Source organism: Hoplias malabaricus, chromosome 1 (assembly GCF_029633855.1).
Source record: "Hoplias malabaricus isolate fHopMal1 chromosome 1, fHopMal1.hap1, whole genome shotgun sequence".
Classification (NCBI taxonomy): Eukaryota; Metazoa; Chordata; class Actinopteri; order Characiformes; family Erythrinidae; genus Hoplias; species Hoplias malabaricus.
In genome coordinates this window covers 4,883,489-4,909,456 of record NC_089800.1, presented here as the reverse complement: position 1 = coordinate 4,909,456, position 25,968 = coordinate 4,883,489, and the positions used below count along the sequence as shown (strand labels likewise).

At 43.8% G+C, this 25,968-nt stretch overlaps 2 protein-coding genes across 3 annotated transcripts in view; both read right to left on the bottom strand.

The window, feature by feature from the left end:
* eif3ha (eukaryotic translation initiation factor 3, subunit H, a) overlaps positions 1-15,583 on the bottom strand; it is a 45,846-nt gene extending 30,263 nt beyond the window's left edge. The window contains exons 1-2 of the mRNA XM_066678029.1: positions 15,476-15,583; positions 5,904-6,060 (exon numbers count right to left, since the gene is read on the bottom strand). Of these exons, the coding sequence (XP_066534126.1) occupies positions 5,904-6,060; positions 15,476-15,559 (241 nt within the window). The 5' untranslated portion in view covers positions 15,560-15,583. The remainder of the gene's footprint in view (positions 1-5,903; positions 6,061-15,475) is intronic.
* A 1,107-nt stretch (positions 15,584-16,690) lies between these two features.
* Positions 16,691-25,358, bottom strand: rad21a (RAD21 cohesin complex component a). 2 transcript variants are annotated; one of them, XM_066676697.1, is made up of 14 exons: positions 25,195-25,358; positions 23,052-23,234; positions 21,343-21,472; positions 21,124-21,223; positions 20,930-21,036; positions 20,531-20,728; positions 20,295-20,417; positions 20,015-20,146; positions 19,627-19,850; positions 19,193-19,346; positions 18,917-19,062; positions 18,068-18,247; positions 17,868-17,951; positions 16,691-17,508 (listed from the first exon to the last, which is right to left on the bottom strand). In XM_066676697.1, exons 2-14 carry the CDS (start codon positions 23,193-23,195, stop codon positions 17,317-17,319), a joined length of 1,914 nt encoding a protein of 637 aa, XP_066532794.1. In that variant the 5' UTR covers positions 23,196-23,234; positions 25,195-25,358; the 3' UTR covers positions 16,691-17,316. The 2 variants fall into 2 exon arrangements, with proteins under 2 accessions (XP_066532794.1, XP_066532802.1); XM_066676705.1 differs by having other exon boundaries at positions 20,015-20,143.
* Positions 25,359-25,968: the final 610 nt, after the last annotated feature.

The window sequence follows — 25,968 nt, the reverse complement described above, 5'->3', positions numbered from 1 at the left end:
GAGAAAAAGAGGGCGAGAGAGGGAGAGGGTGACAAGGGTGAGAGAGTAAAAAATGTAAAGATAATAATAAATAAACGAAGGTTCACTCTACCGGCAAACACCACCCCACTGCACATCTGCAAATGGTGGATGATTTCATATTTCACACTCATTCTGGAGAGAGCACCTCCCCGTGAATCTCTAATGACCTGCAGGATTTGAAGCGCGGTGGCGAGAAAATTCAATAGGATTTACGCCGGCACAACATCGGAATAACAAAAGCCACACGGGCACGTTCCAGTTCTCCCGCAGCGGCAGCCGACTCGCTTGCGGAAAGAAAAAAAAGACCGCAAGAGATTGTGCATCGGCCCCCTGCTCGGCACTCGGCACCGCAATTAAAGCAGCGTGGCCCTGCTAACCGAATCTCTCTCCAAATCCATACCCCTACCCTCCACCCACACCCCAGACCTGCCTCTCACACTCTAATGCACTTTAATGCGTTCGATTCCCTCTCTCCAGTCAGCGCACCTCTGCAAAACAAGAGCGAGGTGAATTAAACAATGACACGGATCCACCCGGAGGTTACCGCTCGGCTCAAACCACACTGAATGTTTCAGCGTGCCGGTTAGCAGGAGGACGCCCCCCACAGGAGACTCCTCACTAATGTGTAGACAGACGTTTTGGTGCTTACTCTTAGGGAGTTAGGCGTTTCTAAACTGACCCCTATCCATATATGTGAATGATGTTTCAGGAAACAAAACACTGGAATGCTGTGTCAATGCTATGAAGACTTGAGGGTGAGTGGCAAAAGCAGAAGGAGTTAAGCAGCGAGTTCCTGTTCCCAACTTTGGTGGTCAACTTGGAAGCCATGTACACGAAGTCTCAAACGTATCTAAAGCAAACTAAAAGCCTTCCACCTTAAATAAATCACTATTGCTACAGCGGTCCTCTGACAATTGCCTGTTCCTGCATGAGATGCAGTTACCATAGCAACATTTCCATGGCTGCATGCCACCACACAGACCAACTTTCACTTCCAACGACAACATGGCACTGACAAGGATGATTAGGAGATCGGAAGTGAGCACAGTGCTAGCTCTCACCATGCGTCCCTCTAACGCCCTGTTTTCCAGGCAATGCCCAGGATTCTTAATGACCTCAGAGTGTCAGGAACTTTGTCTTAGTTGTCATCCAAAAGATGGCACAGTTTGTTCAGTACAGTGTCCAAGACACTACTCTTAGGCATTGGGATCCAGACAGATCTTCACCAACACCACCTCCAACAGTCACCCAAGCTTTTCCCCTGGAGGTCTGCCATCTATGTACCACTCAATACCAAACCTGCTGTTTGTTCACATCATTGGTCGTTACTATATCTTCATGAAAACACAGTATCACTTCCGGTGATCAGCTTAAAATGTCAATGTGCCGTGACTTTTGTAGACTTTATCACAGCATCTGCACCCTACCTCTCTTCCTTTTCTCTTTACTTCTAAGCCTCACACTGGGCATCAGTTCCGTTTTTGCTTTAATCAATGTCTCAGATTTCCTTTACGCTAAGAATAAACAACTTTGGCAGCTGACTTCAGCATGCGACTACAGACGTCTTCCGGGTACAGAGGAGAGTCTACTGGATCAGTCAGAACATAGCTATTAAAGGCTCTCTTTCTGAGGAAAATCTTGTATGATCTTTCTGCTCTTTTTTCTTGTCCCATTTTTTGACTGATCCGCACCCAATCGAGAGAGCGATGAGCTATCAACCTCAATATTAGAAGCCTCACAGTCTGGGGAGGTTCCATAGGAGTCTGGTACAGCACTTTGCAGACCCTTTCTGGTACAGCACTTTGCAGAGATGAAGGTGAGCTGTGGCGCTGCCGGAGCTGCTTCATGCATCGAGACCTTTCTCAAGTGCTCCCACATCTACCCTGGTGTATTCTGAAGCACGACCAACCCAAATTTACTCAATTCTAAAGGGACATTTGAAGAAAAGAGAAAACTTAGGAGGATGTTTTGCCCCACGATGAGCACAAGGAAAGAGATCGAAGTCCTTAATTGCTGCGGCTGTTTGTATGCAAAAGCCAGCAATCAAGAGGATCACATTTATACACAGCGCCGAGACGTCTGCTGATATCCTTGAATTAAAAGCTGAGGAGAGAAATGCTCTCGTATTCTCCAGACATGTTAAAACCTTAATTACAAGAAGCAGTTTGATCAAGCTGCAAACTACAGCCTTTCTACAAGGTTCTATCATTTAATAAAACTGTTGCACATCTAAGAACTCTGTGTTACAGCAAACCCAAGTGGGGTCACAGTAAAAATTTAATTACTATCGTACTACAATGAGTACATTCATCCTACAGTTCTAAAGCACTGTTAATAACCCCAAACTTACCTTCCAAAGGCAAATGTAATACAGAACTGACAAGAAGAAAACAACCTACATCCAAAATGTTTTCCTTGTTTCTACTTGTCCATTTTACATTCAACTCCACTGACCATCCAGGTGCAACCTGTAGATCTACAATTACACACTGTAAACCATCTGTTGCTGTGGTGGATTATTCTCAACGTTGCAGTGGTGGTGTGGTAGCAGGTGTTGCACTGGTATGAGTGGATCAGACACAGCATTGCTGCTGAAGTTTTAAACACTGTCCGTTCACTATCCAGTCAAACACTTCACCTCGATTGTCCACCTTTTAGATGTAAAGTCAAAAGACAGTAGCTCATCTGTAACTGCACAGTTTGTGTTGGTCGTCCTCTAGTCCTTCGGGATTAGACATCACAGGACACTGTCGGCTGGATATTTCTAGCAGTGACACTGAGGGGTTTAAAAACTCCAGCAGCAACGGCTGTGTCTGATCTACTCAGACCAGCACAACACCAACACGTCAGTGTCAACGCAGCACTGAGAATGATCCAACAAATCATACTTGCTTTCTTTGGGTCCTTTCATGCAAATAAAACTGCTATTCAAAGTCATAAATACCAATCAGATTTTTTGAACAACTGATATATCGTTTTGGCCTCTGGCCCACATTCAAAAACTCGAAGCAGACCCAACAACATTTCCCACAAAGTTTACGTCCCGCACTCAATTCCCGTAACCGAAGTGCCAGTCGTCACAGCTGAAGGCTTTTGTCTGATCGTGCAGGGGCCTTTGATTAATCCCAGCTTGAGTAGTGAGGAGAAGGGTACAAGCAATCTGCTAAAACCTCGGACAGGACGCACTCCGTGGAGGCATCAAGAGCCATTAATAAATCAAGTCGTTTAAGTAAAAGACTGGCCCAGGGCCAGGGCCACGCTGCCAGCCACCATCTCCCACGAGGGTGGCAAGTGGAAATGGCGCTCGTGAATCTCGTTTGATTAACTCATCCGTGAGGTGCTCACAGAGAGTCCCGAGGTTTAGAGGTCAGACGGCGGCTGTGGCCCGGCCAGAATCACGCCGTTGCTCTGGGGTGAGCACTCACCGTTGATTATGTGTCTGTTAATCCCAGTGACCCTCCCCGAGATGCCGACAACACACCATCCCCTTAATGTCAGATTTGAGCCTGGCAATTAAAAAAAAAAAAGAATGCCTTCTACCCTGACTTGCATCTTAACTCCAAAAAGGAGAGGTGAATCTGTAAGTGTGTGGTATGCTTAACTGACTGCAGAGCGGAAGGAGAAAATGGGGCAAAATAAGATCTCAAACAGAACATATTCTACTTCTTTTCAACAAGTGAACACAGTTCTGCATCTTAATGAAACGCCTCAGATTTTCTCTGGTCAAAATGGCACAAGCATCAAACCCACTCAGCATTTCCTTTAAGTAATAAACCGCACTGAGGAGCGAGGAGCAGAAGCTCTGATTTTTAGTTGTTTTCACTCAGTTCTCTTTCCTCTCCTTTCTTGTTTTCTCCATTTTAGCTCAGTACTCTTATGTCTCCACACGCAATGTGTCCTTGTCTTTGTGCCCTCACATAAACGCAGGTCCAGTGCTGTGATTGAAGAAAGTGAAACCAGAGGGTGGGGCAACTCTGAAGTCCATGCGCTCTACAAAATCAGAAGTGCTTGTTCTATCCAATGTGTTCTGACTTCAGCAGCTCACAAACACTGACAGGGGTCTTGTTTCGCATCCTGTGGTTTGGTGGGCTCATGCAGGGGAGAAGCACTCCATATAGTTGGCATTCCATGATCCTACAGGCCAGGGGTTCTCAATCCTGGAGAATTCTTGTTCTTTTCGCTGTCTAACACAGCTGATCAACCTAAGCAGCAAGTATAAAATTTGCAAAGGACTACGGAGAGCTAGGAGTACTCCAAGGGTAGTACAACCAGTACCCTAGTAGAGAATCAATACCTCAGACTCAGCTGAACAAGACTGAAACCTAAAATGCCTTTACATTATTCCTGAGTCTTCTTTAAGATATAACAGACTTTTCCACCAACCCTGACCGCCTCTGACCCGAGCCCCAATCAATCAGCAAACTCGGAGATGATCACAGGCATCTTGATTTAAACCAGGGGTCAATGACCAGGTTAATGCGCTCGCACAACCACCGCCGCAAATTGCCCGTTTATCGCATTGGTTCTGCGCTGTGCACACGCTAGGCCTGGGACGATATCTTTTGTAATAAATCTGCTCCCCAACTGCTCCTAGGTCAGTCTGCCAGCAACACACCCCAGCCCCCGCCCCTTTCTTGCTCAGCCTGCAGACTCACTTACCTGGCCTCCTTGATGAGGTGGCAGCGCTGAAATGGAAGTGCAACACTGTCACCTTCTGAGATTGCAGGGGAATAACAGCTGCAGGAAGATGAGAAGTGAAGGGCAGCAGGCAGGGAAGCGTTTCTCTTATGCCGGGCAGCGTGCTCACAACAATAAGAACATCCACTTATTCCCCTTCACATCTGCCATCATCCACAGCAGGAGGGAGCGAAGGAGGGAGCGGGAGGGCGAGGAAGAGCTAAATTACATCCAGGCTTCATGAGCTTCCTGGGAGTGATGAGCTGTCACAGAGGCAAGATGACTGGCTCAGCAGAAAGCGGTCAGTGCGACTGAGCTTAAGAGTGATAGAGCGCACAGGGGCAAGCTGCAGAATGACCGGGCCACACGTCACGGCTATAGAAAGAGGCTGGAATCATTGCTTTAAATCAAGGAGTCCAGGAGCGATGTGAACAAGGCTAGTCCAATTTTGTTTGCACAAACCTACTCACAAACACCAATTAAATTTAGTCTGCCATCAAGAAGGCAGCCTTGAAGGTCACTGGGAGGTTTTTGGCGCAGGGGCCTGAGCTGCTGCTTGCTGCTTCTTCCCCTATTGCAAGAAATTCAAGGTACATTTTGCAATCAGGCAAACAAAATCAATCATTTGCTGCACATCCTAAAATTACATCTATTGTTACAGGGGTAAACACATATCCCCGAATACCCATCTCTTGGCCTTTTGCTCTTACCGCAATTTCCAGACCACTGCTTGTTAGCGGAGTTGGCCAGCACCCGCCGATCTCTAACAAGCGCTCCCATTCCGCAAGGTCGCCTCCCGCAGTCCGAGGGGCGAGGTGGAGGACTGACCTCTTCAACAGGCCGAGCGCCAGTGTGACAGAAGGCCAGGAACTAATCATGGCAGCTACTGAACAGGACCGGCATGCCTTACTAATTGCACAGCAATTGTATTCTACAGCATCAATTATTTTATAAATAGAACAGAGCCTATTTGCACCTTGTGTGATGAGGCCTTATCTAGTTTCAAATTAGCTGGGCGCTGGCACGCTGCAAAAACCGACTCAGAAACGAGCCCCTGGACCTTGAGGGACTTACCTGGTTACCTAAAGGTTAAAAAGGCAATTAACATTTAGAGGGGTAATAGGAAGACAATATTCATGCTTCGTTATGGGGACAGAGGACGTGTGTATGGAGCAGTGTGGAGGAAGATAGGTCTCGGCCCTTACCTTCGTCGAAGTCTGCATCATCCTCTGTGTGCTGGGGGAAGGGGAAGCAGTTGGTGATCTCCAGGCGGTCGTCCACAACGAGGCCCAGCAAGACTCCCTGCACCACCTCACTGCCGTGGCCCTCCTCGTGGTAGTGCTTTATGATCTTCATCACCACCTGCCAGGAGAACAGATACTCAGACTGAGCAAGCTGAAAGGAGTAATACATTAACTCATAAAGATCATAACATTATGACCTCACACTTGTTCCTAAACTCACCGTCCACTGTCCACAATGTAGTCCATCTCCTGCTCTCCATAAATTGTCCACCTCCCACCGTCCTAATGGCCAGGACCTCCACAGAGTAGGTATAAATTTGGGTGGTGGATTATTCTCAGCACTGCAGTTACACTGGTGTGTTGTTGGTGTGTTGGTGTGTGTTGCTCTGATACTAGTGGATCAGACACAGCAGTTGCTGCTGAAGTTTTAAATCCCTCTGTGTCACTGCTGGATTGAGAATCGTCCACCAACAAAAACCAGGACTAGAGGATGAGCAACACAAATGGCAGCAACAGATGAGCTACCATCTCCAACTTTACATCTATTAGGTGAACCAACGAGGGAGGTACATCTAACAGAGTGGACAGTGAGTGGACAGTGTCCACAACCCAAATTATGCCTGCTCTGTGGTGGTCCTGAACGAGTTGGGGTGTTATTGTTACAGCTGATCAGTATATACACAGCAGAATAGTGCTTTGTATCTCCAGGTTTGTGCCATGTATTTTAATTTCAAATTTAATACCAGCTGTCATTCTGCCAGATGACAAACCTAAACTGTATGGGATATTTGTTTTTTTTTTTACATTTACATACACTGAACGTCTCTTTATTCTCTGTACATACTTGATCCCTCATCTCCATCTAGGTCCAAAAGCAAACAGTAAGTTTTATCCAAGTAGAGTGCATTAGAGAAGCAGGTAAAAACAAAACTCTGACAAGAAGGCATAGGGTCAAGGAAATGACACACTGAGAAAAAGTAGCAAACAATGGAGTGAGAGAATGAGCGTGTGGAAATATTTCCCCGCTTCCATGAGCGAGATTACATACAGGAGAAAGAGACAGAAAATCAGTAAAACAGCAGAAAACAGAGAAGTCTGCTTTTGCTAAACTGTCTGAGGTGAAAGATCACAGTCAAACAACTGCCCTCAGTGGTAACGGGTCACACTCGGCGTACTTTGGCCGGCTGTGTGGAAGTCTGAGGGAGGCGTACGGTTAATGGAAGTACAATTACTCCTACTGTCTCATTATGCTGTCTGTGGGAGAGCTGCTCTCTGCATAAAGCTCATACTTCCACGCCTTTCGTGCCACGAGGTGGGATCTGGCAGGATGCAGCTCGCAGTGCCATTCCCCTGATGATGCCACTGTGTTTTTAGAGGTTGAACAGCACGGCGTCATGTTTTCAATTAGGTCTTTCATATGGGATCCTCTGAAGCATGTGATGACCGTACGCAGAGTCTGAAAAATACTCGAAATTAACGCAAAATCTGGGGGTGATTCGGTGAAACACCTCACAGCTTAAATAGCTCTGGTTAAAAGGACCAAATCAGCCAATGATTTTTCTTCACATTATATAACAACCATTACTTTGACACCTAGAAGACTGAATGTATCAGAGGTTCTGGTGTGAAGCTAATGTAAACATGGCTAACCCCATATGGGGGACCCACCCTATGGAGGACAAGGATCACAAAGCTATTGTATTCTTCATCTCATGTGAATGGTGCTTCACAGGAAGAAAACTGTAAAAGTTTTACAAGCTAAGTTCTGGTTGTAATCAAACTCTAGCAAACATCCTGCTTTAGTCAGGTCATGGACTCGAAGGATGGGGTCAAAGAGAGACAGGGCTATGGAATGAATATGTTTCCATCTTATCAGAGGAACGAACACAAAACTCTGCATTACAGTAAATCCAAAACAACAAGTAGCTTGGTATCATCTGCAGTGTTGTGATTCTATTACCAATGCCAGTAACTCGAATTCAATGCTGATGTCAATACTTCATATTAAGTAACACGGGATCTGTAAAAGTGAGGGAAACATATCTTCCTTCTCATAAACCAGGGAGACCATGGAGAAACATCTGAGAATGGCTATACTCCTCTATTTTTAATGGGCTCAGGGTAGGCATCATTCCCAATGAAAACAAGTCTTCCATTACACGCACAAATGACCTAAGGTTAAATCTGGAAGCTGATGTTCTCTCTACCTCAACAATTACAACTTCGTATTCATTGTGATTTTCCACTGACTTGTGATGGAGGGAACAAAGCCTTTGTCTTTGCTACTCCAGCACTGCAGAAACTGCACTATGTACTGTGAGGGTAGGAAGTGGGGATTGTACACACAAACCCAAGGACCCTGAAGCTGTGTATTAGAGACGGATTCTAAAGAACTCATAACGGCGATGATGGGAACCAGACATCTGAAAATTCATGTGCATCTGAAGCTACCTGATTTATGCTTCTGCGTAGACTCACCTCAGAGTGTACGCTGTAGTATGCACAAGTGTCCTACACCGTTGTGTGTGTATTTGCAAGTATACCTTCAAAACTCTACGGCTGAATCACAAATGTCTTACTCAACTCTATGTAGTACAAAATGTAGTGGTGTAGTTGGTATTAGTTTTATAATCCATGACATTCACTATTAAGGGAGTAGGGTGCTAACAGAAATTGAGTGCACTTTAGATGTTGTGCCAATAAAGAAACAAATACAAAACTGCCACTTCTTCCTTCCTGGTTCCTCAGAGTTTTGTTTTGTTCTTTTTTTTGTAGAGACATTGGTATTTCTTTACTTTGGGGTTCATTCATGTGCATTTAAGAGAGCCACAGGTAGGGGGCGCTGGTGTCACAGTCTTAAAACAGGTGGGGGGAAAACATAAGCCCAGTAGCCCACCGCAGTTGTGAGTTTAGCGCTGAGTTTGGGTTAAAAGTGAGAGAAATGAATCCGTAAACAGAAAAAAAAATAAAAAAATACTCAGAAAACCCTTCGCCCGACTGTGCTCACAGGTATCAGGTTTTATCTCTAAATGTGTGTGATTTGAGCCTCAGTTCACTGGAAAACCATCTGCTGTGGCGCACTAAAGCACGTGCCTGTTAGCGCCCACTGTGCTGCTAAACAGCAAAGAATCGTCTTATTTCACTTATATTCAAACTTTTCTGTGAAGGTGGTGTCATGCTACGGTGCAGGGTAAAGCGTGGGTTTGTGTCAATGCTTGATCTACACATCGCTTGCTGTAGAATCGACGCAGAAGCATTAACCGGCCTTAGGACTCATGAAAAGACTTTCGGACTGGAGTATCAAGGACCTAGATTCCTCCAATCTCACAGAAGTAAAAAAGCAATCGAGTTAACTGCCACCAATGTGTCCTCACGACAGACAGCCACTGCCGTACTCTGCGTCTAATGGTGATGAGGAAAAGACAGCATTGCCGGAAAGCTTGAAGGAGCACTCCTGCTCATGCATGCACAGCTCCGTTTCCTTGATGAAGAGTGCCATTCCGTCTGTTATTATTATATATTTCATTAAGTCTGATGGATTTGCAGATTTGCCAGTTACCATATCAGGCCATTATCATTATCACACACATCTGAGAAGTACGCTTCACACTTCTTCAGCTGTGACATTTCCCTTGGCTTGATCTGAGCGCTGCAAACAGCCTGTCAGGTACCACATCACAACCACAAGAGACGTGCCAGCTCGGAGCTCCAGAAACAAGATCCGATAAACACTTGATAATTCCGTAGCAAAAAGCTTAGTTCATAGGAGAGAAAAATTTCAAATAACAAAACTGTTTCAAAAACCTACCCCATAACCTGAGAAATCCTCAAGTCCTATCAAGTTTTAAATGAGGACATTTATAGGGGGCGCTGCAGGTGGCGTTACTGCCTCAAAGCTTCAGGTCACTGTCTGTGAGGAGTGTGCTGGGTTCTCCCAGTGTCTGTGTGGGTTTCCTGCCACAGTCCAAAGAAAGGTTTATTAGTACTGTGTAAGTGAGTAGTGACTGGGTGTTTGATGTCCTGTGATGGACTGTTGCTCCATCCAGGGTGTATTCCTGCCTTGCACTCAACTAGGGCTGGACAATACGGCCAAAATTTATATCACAATATATTTCTAAATTTTGGCCGATACGATAAAATCCCGATATCGATATGAAAACATATAAAATCAACTGAAAAACGTCCAAAAACAAACAAGGAACATGACATCACCATCAAACATAAATATGTTGTTTTTGTCAATTTTAATATATTTAAACGTAACTGTAAATTGAGTGCTGAACTGACGGCAGTGTCCTGTAATGGACGTCAGTCAGTGACAGATGCTGTAAATAATGTATATTGAAATACTGAAAATTCAGTTTCAGAAATACTTTATTGATCCCAGAGGGAAACTGTTGTTGTTACAGTTGCAACCGTTTATGTAAAGATTAAACAAACTATGAATCATTTAAAAATTGAAAAAAAGAGAAAAGAAATAATTAAAACAAAGAGAAATTTTGCAATAATAAATGTGTATAAAAATCATAAAATTGTTATTGAAACATTTTATATTGTGATATTTATTGATATTGAATTATTGCCCAGCCCTACACTCCATGACCCTAACCAGGATGAAGCGGTTATAGAAAGTGAATGAACAACCGAATGAATAAATGACAGAATGGAAGGATGAATGGATGAATGAACTGGACCCAGTAAACTGCCAGTAAATAATAATAATGTGGTTTCACTGCGCTAAAGCCACAAGCCAGATAAAGGTATTCTGGTCTGATTTGTGAATACGAATGCCTTTTAGATACGTTCCTCGGTCCTCAGCAGAACTGATCCGATTCCATCAGCGCTTACTAAAACCTGAATTTCAGAACCACGTCTTAGTCCCGCGATAAACGGTTGTTTATGAAGTACTTTTCTCTCTGTGATCCCAGAGCAGGCTTTAGGGTGATAGCAGGAAAGAGCCTGAAGCTTAACACCCTTGCAGCGAGGTCCTGCCAGGCTTATCATCTCAAATAGAGGTGCCACTCCACGGGTGTTGCGAAAAAGCGTTGATCCGCTAAATCATTTATGATGCTAGTCAAACACCTGCTTCCCCAAATGAAATAGAAGCTGCAGCACTGTATAAGGACAGGCAAATAACACGTCTACGGCCACCGCTGGGCACCATTGTCCAGCAGTCATCTCGCAGGTCACCGGGGCAAACCAGAGCGTGGCTCTGTGACCAATTTCTAAAGGTATTTACACAGCTGTGCGGAATTGCACAAATAAAGAGGGATGTAAACAAAGACAAAGCAATTTCCCTTGGCTTACAAATGAGGTGTTATTTGTATTCTTATCAGGCCTGAACGAGGAACGGGTTTCATCCCGAAATCGCAATTTGAAAGAGTGCAATTGCACTGACATCCTATGAATTTCAGTAGAGTGTTAAGACGGGAAACTGAGGAAGAGTAATTTCCCCCATTTTCAACAAGTGAACACACCTCTGGGGTCTTAATGAAACGCCTGTGACCTGCTGTGACACCACAGGAGCCTCCCCCCTTCGTCCAAACAGCCCGCCCCTGTTCAGAGCGCCTGTTCCTTTAAATGATAATGAGCCGCTCGCTGTTCACCTTGACCCTGAGCGCACAGCAGTGAGGAGCAAGGAGCAGAAGCTCTGGTATCCTCTTTCTTCTCTGTTTTACTCTCCATGCGTTTGGGGTTGGTTTTGCTGGGATTAACCTCATATTTGCACTCTCACAGACACAGCTCCAGTGCTGTGATTGGACAGACTCAGAAAAGGGGGTGGGGCAATTCTAAAGTCTTTGCATCTGATGTCAGAAGCGGGAATCTGAACAGAATAATCAGACTTTGGCAGCCCAAAGGAAACAGAAGAGTGGTCTTGTTTCACAGTGTGTGAGTGGGTGGGCTCCAGATGCCACAGTAATGTATGTGATTGGTCACTGAACCATAATACGACACCTTTAAGCTTAATCATTAAAAACAAGCTTAAAAATGTATGGAAAATACATAATATTTACATAAATTCTGATAGTAATATTAGTTAAAATTTGAAAAACCTTAATGAGACGTGCTACAAATTGTTCAGCCCCAGTGCTGTTCGTTTTTTGTCTTCACACACCTGCAGACTACAGTTTGTTGTCATACACTGAGCAACATATTTAAAGTTTTCCCTAAATTTAAAAGTGGGCAACTCCCGGAGCAGGTGGTCCTTCCCCATTTCTTTACAGTCTCACCAACCTGAGCAGTATTTGCCTCCACTGAGGCGTAAGACCAGCTCTGGCAAACGGCAGCCGCAGAGTCTTGAGAATTACAGGCGTCATGAATTCCGTGCCACCTGGACCTGCGACAGTCTCACTGTGCATCTAAGTGCAATGAATCTGACCGGACACTCGCCCCACGGTCAGCAGCAGACAGCAGTGGAACCCTTCAATCACTTCACAAGAAGAAACATGGGCTGCTTTGTAACTGAACTTCCCAAATTCAACGGAAGGGTTGGAAAACGTCGCAACACTCAAACGTACACATTACTCAACCTCTGGGCTCAGTGACCAGGGATGGCTTTTTGTAGGTGGTAGTGGTAGTGAAAGTGAGGCAGTGACCAGAAAGGGTAGTCGATATATTGACCTAGAAATAATTGCAATAAACGATATTACTGTCAATTAAGGCCATTGTATTCTACGGATATAATGATGATATTATAGCTTATTAATGCAATTTTCTAAACAAATCGACATAACAGTTCCAGAACAAACAACAAAAAAACAGTAGCTCTGCTGGTAACGTTTGTTCTTACGTAAACAAAAACGCCAGTAAACGCTATGGGCAACACGGAGGACAGCACAAATTATCAAAGAAATATTTATAAATATCACGACAAGCTGTTCCAATTCCCACTTCTGACACCAAGTACAGAAACTCTAGAATGGCCCCGCCCCCTGATCCGAGTTTCTCCAATCACAGCGCCGGATCTGGGTTTACGTGAGAGCGCAAAGACAAGGTTAAACACGGCACATACACGACGAGTGCCAAAAAATAAGAGCACTGCGTAAAAAATCCGATAAAAAGGAGTGAAGAAAATAAGAAAACAGAGTGAAAACCGGCTAAAATCCAGAGCTTCTGCTCCTCCCCCTTCACTGCTGTGAACTCAGGGTCAATGCGAACTGTGAGCAGCTCGTTATCGTTTAAAGGAACAGGCGCCGAACGGCGGCTTTCTGACAGGTGGAGAATGCTGCTGTGATCTCAACGCTGATACTACATTAACTGATAACACTAGAGCGCCCTGTTGGTATCTTCGTCTCGGAAGACTCGGCTTAGAGTCCTTGCTTGAGGAAGATTCCCAACATTCGCCAACCTCTGTTGCATAATTAAAATTGGACACACAGGATAAGAGAGTCCGCCAAACGCCATAAATGATTAACGATTACTATCAATTACTGGCCCGAAGCTGCTACCTACTCTCCCTAATCCCACGCCTGCAGGTAGGTGAACTCATCTGTCTTCCATCACTGCTCCCCAGCAGTCCTCCAGCTCTCTGCGTCTTATCCCGAGATAACTGGGTGACAGGATATGAATGTTTAACACTGCCATCTCTGCTAGCAGCCAGGCTCCACACTCCAGCTCCACTCGACTTCATTCCGTCCAAGTCCCAGCACCTGGGCCCTGACAATCAGGTGCACTGCCTCATTGGGAAGATCCCTACAAGTCTAAAGAAGCCACCATTAGGGAGAAGATACACACACACACACGCACACAGGCTCTGTTTCAGAGAGGAACTCCCTTTTCATCCCCCTTGAAATCATCTTCACAAAGGACCATGGCCTAAATACATTGGTGGCCCACATTTCAAGCATGGCTCAGCAAAGGACTGATGCAATGTAAAGAAATGATGGTAGTCCAAAGCAGCACAGGTGGATTATTTATTCATCGCATTCTGCACAGATTCTCGCCTCGTGTACACTTCTAGGTTTCTAGTCATCAAGGAAATCCAGCAAATTAAAGTGCAATCAGAGCTTTAACAAACCAAAAGGCCAAACCACAAACCGAAAGAGATGACGGCTGTAAAAGCTCTTTCCTGATTTAATGAACACAGCGTGTATCGCGGCGGACTGGGATGTAGTACACTCATAAGTTTGATGGAAGCACACTATTAAAAATCCTGAGCGTTTGGAAATGCAGTAACCCGTCTCCACTGTCACATTGGCATGGCACAGAGGCTGTAAATACTTGGGGCAAGTCTGCCCCCTGTTGGAAGCTGGTGAAACTCCTAATCAGCAATGCATTCAGCAGAGGTCCTCTTCATTAGAGCTGGCAACAGTCAAAGCCCCCTGTCTGTACACAAACAACTCGAGCAAAATAGCTTTCAAACACTTCATCAAAACAAGAGAGCGCTATCTATAAATATACTGTTTACAGCGTTAATAATCATCTGAGAGTACACTGAGTACAAGAGGAGCCTAGGGGCCAACCAGTGGTACTGCAGGTAGCGTAGCTCCAGGGGTCTCGGGGTCCACGGTTTGATCTCTGAGGTTTGAGTCTAACTCCAGCTTCTAGGGTTAGGATTAAACCTAAATCAAGAGGGTTAAGTCAAACAGAGAGGCATGTCTCTGAGGTCAGTTCATCATTGTTACACACCAGCTGGGGTCATATGATGTAGACTAGGGCTGAGAGGTATTCCAGTTGAATGTTATTGTACCATTGTACTGTTTCCTAATATTACTGCAGTGTATTTTAATGCTGTGTTGTGGGGGGTAATCACATTGGGGTAACTCTCAGAGATGGGACGAGCAAGGTTTAATCACACTGGCTCTCGCTAGCGATTTCTCAATACAATAATAAAAATGAATGGGCCATTTCCTGTTTTACTGCTAGTTATTTATGAAAGAGAGGGGCGTTTACATCTTAATGTGAGACAATAAATAAAGAGATATTGCTGTATTACTGCATGTTTATACAGAAGAGGGGGTGTTTACGCCTAACTGTGGCCTAATTTAAAAAAAAAAAAGGGTTGCTACTGTCTAAAAAATGAGCCAATAAGATACAGGGTGTGTTTCTGTCTCACTATAAAAAAACAAACTAATAAATATATAAATGAGGGAATATGTCTTACTATAAACCAGTAAAAAAGAAAGTGTTTCTGTCTTTTGTGAGCCAAAAAATGGGAACGGTTCATTTTCGCATATAGCTATCACTGATAACGGTAATTTCCCCAATACCGCGGTGTACGATAATACCGTGATACCACCCCAACCTTTTCAGCCTAATTCTGAGCGCTGAGAATTTTTTTTTATTGTTATTTTAATAAGAATCTAATTTTGATATTAGTACTGTACCTGTATAAAAATATATATGCTCCTATAAATTAATAAAACATACCTTCAATTTACATAAGCTCTGTTACACTTTATAAACAGCTGAATCCATCAGCGCAGAGCAGCCACCTCTAAAAAGAAGCATTTTAAATGCGGTTTAAAAGGCTTAAACGCGTCGTTTCTACACGGAACAGTGAAGTATACGTGTGAAGACCCACAGACACTCACCAGGCCCTCGATCTGGACCCGTTTGACTCGGGAATCCACCGAGACAGATGCCGCTGTTGATGTAGACTCTTTACGCGCCGCCATTCTGAAAGATAGTGGAGAATATCGCGTGAGCGCATGCGCGTCGGCCCTATTTCCGCTTCGGGCCCCATTCCAAATTCACGCCTCGTTTCCTACGTAGGGTCCTACCGTAGTAAGTCAGCCATTTTCTAGGGTGGATAAAAGAGGTGCCAAACGGCCACGTCCCATTTTTCCACAAAGCCCTAAAGGTCTTTGAAGCGTACTGTTTCGGGACGTTGTAGTGTTCAAGGCGTTATTAAAACTAGGACAATTTTAAATGTAAAAGTTAACATCCTTATAGTGAAGGTTAATTGTGCTTTTAATGAGGCAGTTTCAATGCACACTTAATTTAAAAAAGCTTACATTTAACACCAGTTGTTAAATTATTAATGCTACATATGATGCGTAATATAATAAAATTATCAACTCTCAACCAGGAGGAGGCCTAGAGATAGACCCAGGGCCCCCTGGAGGGACACTCCCGGCCTCTCTAGAAACAGCCTGGGGATCCCTCACCAGGAGCTTGAGGAAGTGTCCCTGTCTGTCCTGTGACAACCAACATCCTGGAATGGATCTAGTGGATTATTACATTAAATTAAAAAAAAAATGAATAACATCCTCTGTGTGGAATTTGAGTACATTCTCAATTTAAGTAAACATTCATTATCAGTAACCCTTATCCAATTCAGGGTCGCGGTGGGTCCAGAGCCTACCTGGAATCATTGGGCGCAAGGTAGGCATACACCTACGGACACTTGAGTCACCAATCCACCTGCAACGTGTGCTTTTGGACTGTGGGAGGAAACCAGGAGCACCCGGAGGAAACCCACGCAGACACAGGGAGAACACACCACCCTCATTAAATTCAAATTTCAGGAATCAAACCCACAACCTCCAGGTCCCTAGAGCTGTGTGACTGCGACACCTACCTGCTGCGCCACCGTGCCCCCCCTAAGTAAACAGGATTTTAAAAAAAAAAGTAATGGAACAGTCCTTTAACCTTTCCTAAACATTGGCCCAGTTTACTAAGATGGAAATTATATATATATATATAGTATAGTACATAAAATACCTGTGGAATATTAAGACGTCTTTCATTCCAGACGTTCCATACGTACAAATCCAAAGCCAATGAAGACACCACTAAGAGGATGCACATGGTTTACAACTTTTAATGCTATTGAATAATGAAAATGTTATCTCAGTTGAATGACTTCAAGAAATATCAATCCGGCTGAAAGGGCATCCACGATTAATTACAAGTGCATAGAATTCCCGATCTCTGTAGAGTTTTAATAATCCTTTAATAACAATCATTATCATTAAGAGAGATACAAAATTTTGAGCTTCTGCATCATTCAAATACACCACAGCTTCCAAAAATAAACCTTTGTCTGAAATGTGACTTTTATCAAAAAGGTAAAAATGTATACATCTATTCTACTTGCTTTTATTTAACTGTAAAACCTATGGGGTAAAACCAGACATGATAAAACAGAAAAAAAACGGTCTGTCTGTGGAACGAAGTAGTAGTGAGGCGGTAATATTCAACTGAGGTTACGAGAGTACAAAAGGAACCGGGGCATGCAAACCTCCCTGCTATAGAGGACAAGCCTCCACATGATCAAAAAGCTCTTAATTCAAATGCATTTTTTTTTAAAAAAGGGCCAGAAACAAGCTGAAAACATGAAAACAGGTACAAAAGAAAAAAAAAAAAAAACAGAAAAAACTTAACAGTAAAAAGTGTTAAATACAACTTCTATAAAGAGAGTAACATGCATCTATACAATGTGAAACCGTGGTCCCGGTGAGGCGATGATGTCGCTGTAGGGCTCAGCCTGGGAAAGCTCAATGGCTTGCTGTTTCTTCAGGACCAGGAAACTGTAGAACTTGGCGGCGGCTTGTTTCTTGTTGTTGTTTCTGCACAGCTCCAGCAGGCTGATGGACTGGGCACCGGTCTTCGCCACCACACGCTGCAAAAAGAATCACAGCACTGTCCGTCAGACTAGGACTCTTCAAACAACAATCCGATCCGTTTCATTAAATGCTCAACATCTAAAAATGCTAAGATTCTGAGCCCATAAGGAAGCTAGGGTCCAGTTAGCCTGGTAATAAAGGGGTCAAGTTAACTGGTGCCCACAACAGACATCTGATTGTCAATCTTCCTGCAGCCGGTTCCTACCCATTAAGTTTTACAGGTTCAGAAAACGTGGCGTTAATCAAAAGCAACAATGTGAAGCGTGGACACTGCTACTCGAGTCTTCAGATAAACAGCAACAGCATCTATCCATTTCAAACACGAACAGTACAAGGGAAAATCCTCCAGACTTACCTGAAGCCCATGAAGCATCTGCTGGGTTCTCTTGTTCCATCTTCTCTCCTCTTGGTCCTGGTCTCCTCCTTGACCCTCGCCCTCCTGTTTAAAATGAAGCCATTATTATTATTCATTCTGCCACGGAATAGATTCAACAACACAGAAGCTACCGAGGCGAGGCCGGTGATGGGTGCCTTTCACCAGCGGAGGAAACTCACCTCTTCCTCCTCGCTGTCATCCTTCTCTTTGTTCTTCTCGCCCAGTAGGTCCAGCTCAGGGACGAGTCTGGAGAGGCTGGTGGTGTCTTCAGGGGGCAGGTCCACCTGTGGCATCTCAAGCGGCTGGGACAGCACTGACAGCTCCGGCGGCTGCAGAGTCTGATCCAGTATGCCCATCGGCTAGAGACAACACAGAACGGAGTGTGACACACTGTTATAAATGATACAGCTCACTAGATTAACCCCCAAACATCTAAATACCCAATACACAGACTCCACCTTCAGCTTCTTACTCCTCACTGTAGTAGTTACCAAGTACTGACAGGTTTGTCTGAAAAAGGCAGGTCATAAAACGGGTGGCGCAAGCAGTCCTTTTAAATGCCGTTAACTAGGAAAGGCACCAATCAGAAAGAAAGAAAGAAAGAAATAATAAAAACCCACAGTCAAAGATCTATAGCCTCTAATCCCAATGTTAACCAGTTCGCCTTGTGTTTATCTACCATTTTATAATCACTCTGACCATATTATATAAAGCTTTTTGCTTAAAAAGATCGCTTATATTGGTTTTTATCTCATAGAAACGCTGTACTCTGGCGCTTCAGGGTCACAGTGACTAACAGCCACGCTATTGTTCAAGGACATGAATTCACCAAATTTTAACTCTCCGTGAAACAAAACCATAAATGGCTGCAAATTCCATTAAAAGGATTGCGTGGGATGACCGAGGCTTGCAGCTAGTATTAATCCAGAGGCTACACCTTGGTTTCCACAGTGAGAGTGTTCAAGAGCTCTGATAACCACAGACTGTCCCGCTGTGAGACTGAGGACCTCTGGCTCGAGCTGACGTACCGGTAGAGCGGCATCAGGCTCCTGAGATTTGCGCTTGACTCCGCGCTGCCTGGAGGGAGGAGGCATCAGAGTCTCGTCCAGAGCCGTTCGGCTGCCCTCGATGGAGGACACCTGTAGCATGCTGGGTTCCTCCACAATGGTCTGATCTGTAGCAGACAAAGCACAACAACACTTACTCTCCATAGTGTTTACATACTGTACAAAGGGAGATACAACAGCTGTATTATTTCATTTTATAAACGTGATGACACACATGTCCTTCCACAGGAAACTTACCAATAACATCTCTGCTCTGTGTCATCTGCTCTTCACGAGGAACTTCGGGGTTCTCCAGCTCCCTCAGGAACTCCTCCAGACTGTCGGCCTCACCACCCTTCCTCCTCTTCCTCAGCTCGTCTGGCACCAGGGGGGTCAGACAGCGTGTGAACATCTGCCAGAGCCAAACAACGAATAGCAAGTGTTACAAAGCGGTTTGTAGGTCTGAAAGCAACCAACAATGCTTAGCAAGCTCTAGGCCGATCAGTACAGTTTTCTACAACCAGCTGAAAGTGAACTCATAAAATCCAAATGATTCAGTGCAAATAGGATTAATAGTATTTTTGAAAGAGGAAAAAATATAATACATCCATCCTGGAGAAAGGTGTATTTTTTAGACATGGATTATCAGAGTTGCACAGGGTTTTGTAAAGCACTTTAAACTCTGAAAACACCTTAAGCAGTCTGCTGTTCCACAAGGGCTGAGCAGGCAGAGAGAAGAGCTTCTCCACGCCTCCGGTCTCCTTCCACATCATTAGCTTCTTGGTGGGTGGAGCCAGGTCCAGAGTGGTCACGATGTCCGAGTAGTCGCTCAGCTGGGCGCGGATGGTCTTGCTGTCAAGCTCCTTCAGGCTGTCTACAATCAGTTTCCTCTTTCTCTTAGCCTTTGTCTCTTTCACTGTGATAGATGAGGAACATCATCAGAGCCTCATTCAGCACTCGTCATTAGGGCGAACATGCACTCAACTGCTCTAATGATCGTTTTTCATGTCATAAAAGTGTAGTGACGAATCTTTCGATCTATTATTTTATTTGCCAAATTTGCTTGGGGTGTTTCTTTACCAGTGATGTCAATGGGCTCAAGAGCAAAAGCCTCCTCCTCATTGGGAACCAGTGTGGTCTGCTCTGTCTGGTCTGTGGTGTTGGGGAGAGGCTCGGCAGGACCCGAGTCAGGACTGTCTGGAGCGCCCGCTGCTGGTATTGTAACAGGGGAACAAGGCGTACAGACGTGTAAGATAGGAAAATAATACAGTATACGGATTAGAAAGAAAAAAAAATAATAATTACAGAAACAAAGGCAATACAGCTCAAATTTGAAGGAGTAAAACTGAAGGCAACTTACGGGAGAAGTTATCGAAGTCATCCTCGTCGTCTCCGTGGTCTGGGGGCATCATGACGCTGTCTGTGATGGCTGGAGGATCATCAAATATGCCACCACCACCATCGCTGCTCAAGAGCTTATCCACTGAAGAGTAAACATTTATTAAAACAAACATTTTCAATGCAACAGACAACAAAGTTTATACATTAAAAAGAAAGTCATTTTCAAACTGAAAACCTGCATAAAAGAGTTTTTACCAAGTATTCCTCCATCACTGTTCTCCAGGTTGTTCTCTCCAAAGTCGTCATAGTCGAGATTGGTCGACTTGTCAGGCAGGTGGGCGGGGCCAGGCTCTGTCTCCAGCAACAGATTGGAGGCGGAGGAACCGTGGATAATGTCCACCTCGAAGGCACTCTCTTCGCGCATGATCTCCCGGTCATCCATGCCGAAGTCACCTGGCGTGAACACACACAAACAGGAGGTTACCCAAGTGCACCAACAATTAATACATTTAAAAAAAGTCAGCTGCTCTGTGTGTTTTTGTGAGGTGCCAGTGATTAACACACATTTGAATATTTCTAACATTAACATTTAATAATGTTTTGAATTTATTAGAATATGACAAATGCAGTAATGCTGCTTTAATTTAATCTTACCAAAATCATTGTCAGCCATGATGCTGAGGTTGCCCACCTCCTCCCTCATGGTGATCTCCTCAACTCGGCTCTGGTTGAGCGTGAACTGCTGTGCTACATCTATGTCACTGGAAGTCAAGCCCAGAAAAAAAATGAGAGACTAACCAGTGACTACCAACAAATCACAGCCTCTGGTACTCAACAGATGAACTTACTCAAGGTCTGGAAGGGGCTGATCAAAGTCGTGGAATTCCTCTGGCAAGGTGATGGCATTGTACGCAGCCTCACGATTGTCTTCAGGCAGATCCACAACACCTGAGAATCACAGAGAAGTCCAAGCGAATTATTCACGTCACCTTTCAGTGCAGACAGCCACGTCTTACCGTTTTGAACTTAGATTAAGCTTGGAAGATTAAAGTAGTCGTTAGATTTACCTGGTCTGAAAGCCATTTTGATCTTAATGAAAGCCTCATTACAGTCAGCAAGCAGGTACTTGGCTTTCCTATGGTAGATCCTCACCACGCCAAGGAGAAGGTGACCAGACGTACGAAGAGCCATTTTCACCTACAAGTATAACACCAGTTTCTTAATAAAACTAATCTGTGCACATTTCCATGCAACAGGTTTCTTTATGTTACAGTCAGAGTATTATAAATTAAATTTAAAGCTGGAGCAGGTAAATCAAACGCTCTGACGACATAAATAAAACGGTTCTTTACCTATATAGGCCAAAGGACTGTAAAAAAACACATCCAATTCAATTCACTCTGACCGAATGAAGTGACCTGCCTGTCAAACTACCTACGTCACGCTGCTCTCAGATTTGCACCTCTGAAGGCGGAGAAGAGTGCAGACGCTACAGCTAAGCAAAGAAAAGAACGGAGGTAGAGAAGGCTTCCAACAAAAAAAGAGGGTGTATAAATCCACGGGGCAAACCAGAGTGAAATGCCGGTAGTGAGACATGAGGTGGATGCTGTTTGAAGACGATTAGTTGTGCACCTTTTCTGTGTGATTTATCAAGCCACGGCATTCTTGTGTTTTACAGAAACGGCTTTGAAAACAGGGGTTAAATGTCAAGCACCAGCTCTATGAAAGTGTCAAACAAATAAACACAGTGGAGTTTGAGTTCCTAACTTGTGTTTATTGATCGTCAGAAAACATGTTATTTCTTACTAATTGAAGGAATAAGGTTTAAAAGACTGTTGGTTCCCCCCCCAACGGTGTTGGGAAACTCTAATAGGCGTCTTGCCTGTGACGTAGATGGTGGACAACAACTCTAGAGGCTGCACTTAATTTAATGCAAAATGACGAAAATGTGTGTTGTTTTTGGCTGCAATCATTCAATGTACAGTGGGACATCTGTGAACAAATGGCCCAAAGATCCCAAAATATCCAGAAAATGTACTCAATTTGTCAACTTTAAACGGGCACTTTGGAAAGGACCATCCGCTCACTCCGTTATCTGTAGCTCATTTCACTGGCGCTTTTCCAACAATATGGGCATGTAAGGACACCAACGAAAGGTGTTGAAGAGCCTCTGTAACATGGAGGTAAACAGGGTAAGGACACTCACTTCGCCTGTTTTAGTTGGTGTTAGTTAGCGTTAGCTTGACTCGCTAAACTCGGTGGCTCAGATTATACTCGGCTACGTAGCTGCATTACGGAGGTTTATAGTGTCGGATGAATTCGAGTTCGACTTCGATCACATTTACAAGAATAACGGTACCTCTACATTTGAGTTTAGCTTATTGCTAGGCTATTGTCATGAATAATGTTGGTTATTTAGCTAGATACTGTCATAACAGTCAGTCATAACGGTGTTTTACCGCGGCGTTTTCAGCTGTTGTCCACCAGTGACGTCACGGTCGCGTTCAAGAATTTCCGTAGCGAGCTCGGGTTTTTCCGTCAATTTAATAAAATTGTCGGTTTTAAAGCAAATTAAGCTGCTATTTTCATTTTAATTCATACTTATATCTGCCAGTAACTACAATAATGTCAAATATTCATGGAGGTCCATTAAGTGGTGCTTAGCCTTTAATGTAGCGGGTGGAACGTTTTTGGTTGGATTTTTTTTTAGCCCAAAAACACATTGATTCCTACCAAAAACCTACTCCATCTTTAAACAGGTGACAACAGGACACACCTTGGGTGAAATGATGCTTTCCACACTGCTCTCCAGGTTGCACTCGAAGACGTGTGCTTTGGTCAGCTTCTTGTCCCAATGGGCCGCCAGCCAGATCTTGGCCAACGGCCCACGTTTGCTGAGGACGAAGTGGGCGTAAAACATTGCCCCTGTGATCACTCAAAGCCTAAGGGTCAACTACACCTGTTGGAGGCACACAAAACAATGTTAAATGAATGGAGTTGTCCTTAATAACATCACCCTCAACATAAATTCTATTAATCAGCTCTCAAGCAAGGACAGTGGGTTTGGTTTCAGGATACAAACAACTGGACATCAAACATTTAAACTAATTACGTTGAACCTGAAAATATCCCCATATTAATATAAACGATAATAACAGCAGCCATATCAAGACAAAGGCTGGAAGTGAAATAATGCGTGTCCAAGCCGCAGGAAAATGAATATAACTTGGTGGCATTTATTCACATTGCTACACATCTGGATAGACGTCATCTCCTTGAGTAATGAAGTATGTCCATGAAACTGACGTTGAAGCTAAACGCCCACAACAGCGTTTATATGGAATGTTGATCGTGGCAAAAATAGTGGTAAATTTGGAAATTGGAATTGGAGTACCATGCATGTATCTCTCCATCACGATGAATATGCTTTCAAGTCTAAATGTATATAGATTTACAACCCAAAAGCTTCTCAAATGCAAAATAAACATGTCTGACATCAGTTACTGTTTTCACACTCCTCTAGTCATCAAAAAAATTCCTAAAAACACACCCGTGTTCATCAAAAATGTATAAATATTTAGAAATAATCCCTTTACGCTCTAAAAGTAGGTCAATAACTCTAGACCTTTACAGATTGAGGCTATACATCTCCACACACCCGTACGCTACCCGACCACGGTTCAAAAGCCCCGCCTCTCAAGTTGTGGGGAATGGTTCCTTGGGCGTGTTACATCACAAAACCCAGCTGTCTAAACCCCTGTGTTTGAAACACTGGAGCCTGAAAGCTGAAATGCTCGGACCATTTATTTAATCCAGGATACAGTTCTCACCGAATAAAGATCATCACACGGTTAAAAAAAACACAACCACGATGATCACTAGGTGTGTTCTTGCATCTAACAACTTTACGAGGGACACTTTAAGGGGCTTCAGACGCCTGGTTCCATTCACCATCGCTATGAAAAGTTATGATCCTGTTATTTTCTCAAAAACTGAGCATTTCCCACGACATCTTTCAATAGCATTGTTTGCACTTTAATGAGTGAATTAATCAAGCATTTTGAAAGTTCGGTGGAGTTTCCCTTTAAGAATAATCAGCGTAAACAGATACACTCGAGGGAAAAAGCTGATTATTTGCTTAGGTTTTATTGAGTGTCCACGTAAAAGTAAGCTCCCATTTTCTCTAACGTTACAGAGAACACCGTTCTGAATCATTTAAAGCTGAGTTTGTGTATTTGGGTGGATTACACAGACAATAATAATAATAATAACAACGTGGAAAATATATAGGAGTTAAAGTATGTTTTAAAACGTGTTCCTCTGTTTTTTTTTAATGTAAGCAAATTAACAGACACTTAGAACTATGTAATAATTTCGTGTGTACGTTATTAAGGCTGTTTCCTGCAGAGGAGGAGTCAACATTAGCTTAAAGTTATCGCCTCGAAAAATCAACAAACCTTACTCCACGAAAATTTGCATAAGGCTGGAAAGAAAAGAGCAACACCTCAAACAAAATTGGGTGCGTTTAGTTCACCAGCTTAGTTCTATTTCACCACACAAAAGGAAGAACTAAGAGAAGCGTAAACTAACGTTAGCGTCGCGGCGGCTCTGCTACATTAGCTCTCAGATTAGCAACAGTTTTCCCTGCTCTTCTTCAAAACGAAAACCCCTCTGGAGTCAAAACACGGCCGAACGTATCGGAAGTTAATTCTAAATAAAGCACAACAGCAATACATTCGTCAATAATACCCATAACCAACATAAAGCCGTTTAAAGTGGAAGCCTATATTAAAGCTACAGCTGCTAAAGGCGCTACTGTTGACGAGTTGAACGGAGGCGACGCTGAAGGGGCAAACTCTGCTTTAAAAGCACCGAAAACACCACAATTTACCCCAAAATAAAGCCTAAACCCTCCTCACCATTCACCGCCGGTGTCTCCGCGCCTTTTCGGGGTGGTGTGAGCCCCTCTTCCCGCCGGAGAGAGAGAGTAAACACGGTTAAAAACACTTTCCCTTCGTCCTGTTCTCTCTCATTGAGTCCCGCTCTAAGATGGCGCCCGTCCCGCTCAGCGCCTCGGTTTAAAATCAGCGCGATGTTTATGGAGCTTCAGCGCCGCGAGGGGAGAACACACAGCAGGGGCACGTTCCGATCCGCAGACTAGCGGCCTACTCACTAGCGCACTCGTTCCCTCGTGCAGTGGAACACTAGGTAGAAAGAAGACTACTATTACATGGAAATAAGAAGATGAGCGCAAATATAATCACAGCTCTTTTTAAATGTAGAGAATGTACGTTAAATAAATGGATGGAAAAGCCAAGAAATGTGGAGAGAAGACCGTAAATATAACAACATAAAAGTTTAATACGTTTTGAGTAGGAAAATAACTGCTTTGTGGGTTTTTTAATAAACATTTTTACAGACCCTTTTGTCAAAAGTCTAATATTTAAAGTAAATACAACAAAATACGTTTTTTTTAGCATTTATTACATTTACATGCTGAAATTAATATGGCATTTATTAAAGACTCCAATCAAATTAGCTAAATTGTAATTGTACATGGGATGAACGCATTATGTGGAGAGTAATCACAACCTTTTCTTTGTATTATCACTGTAACTGGTGCTTTATTTTTCAGACATGTCTGTGGATGGTTGAGCTGCAGGTGGAAGAGGGCAGCATTGTCTCACAAATCA

Coding starts and splice junctions, on each gene's coding strand:
- rad21a (XM_066676697.1), bottom strand. CDS start 23,195: ATGTTTTACGCCCACTTCGTCCTCAGCAAACGTGGGCCGTTGGCCAAG. Junction 21,473..23,051: donor AAAGCATCATTTCACCCAAG/GTGTGTCCTGTT, acceptor TTATACTTGTAG/GTGAAAATGGCTCTTCGTAC. Junction 18,248..18,916: donor AGCCTGATGCCGCTCTACCG/GTACGTCAGCTC, acceptor TGTTGTCTCTAG/CCGATGGGCATACTGGATCA.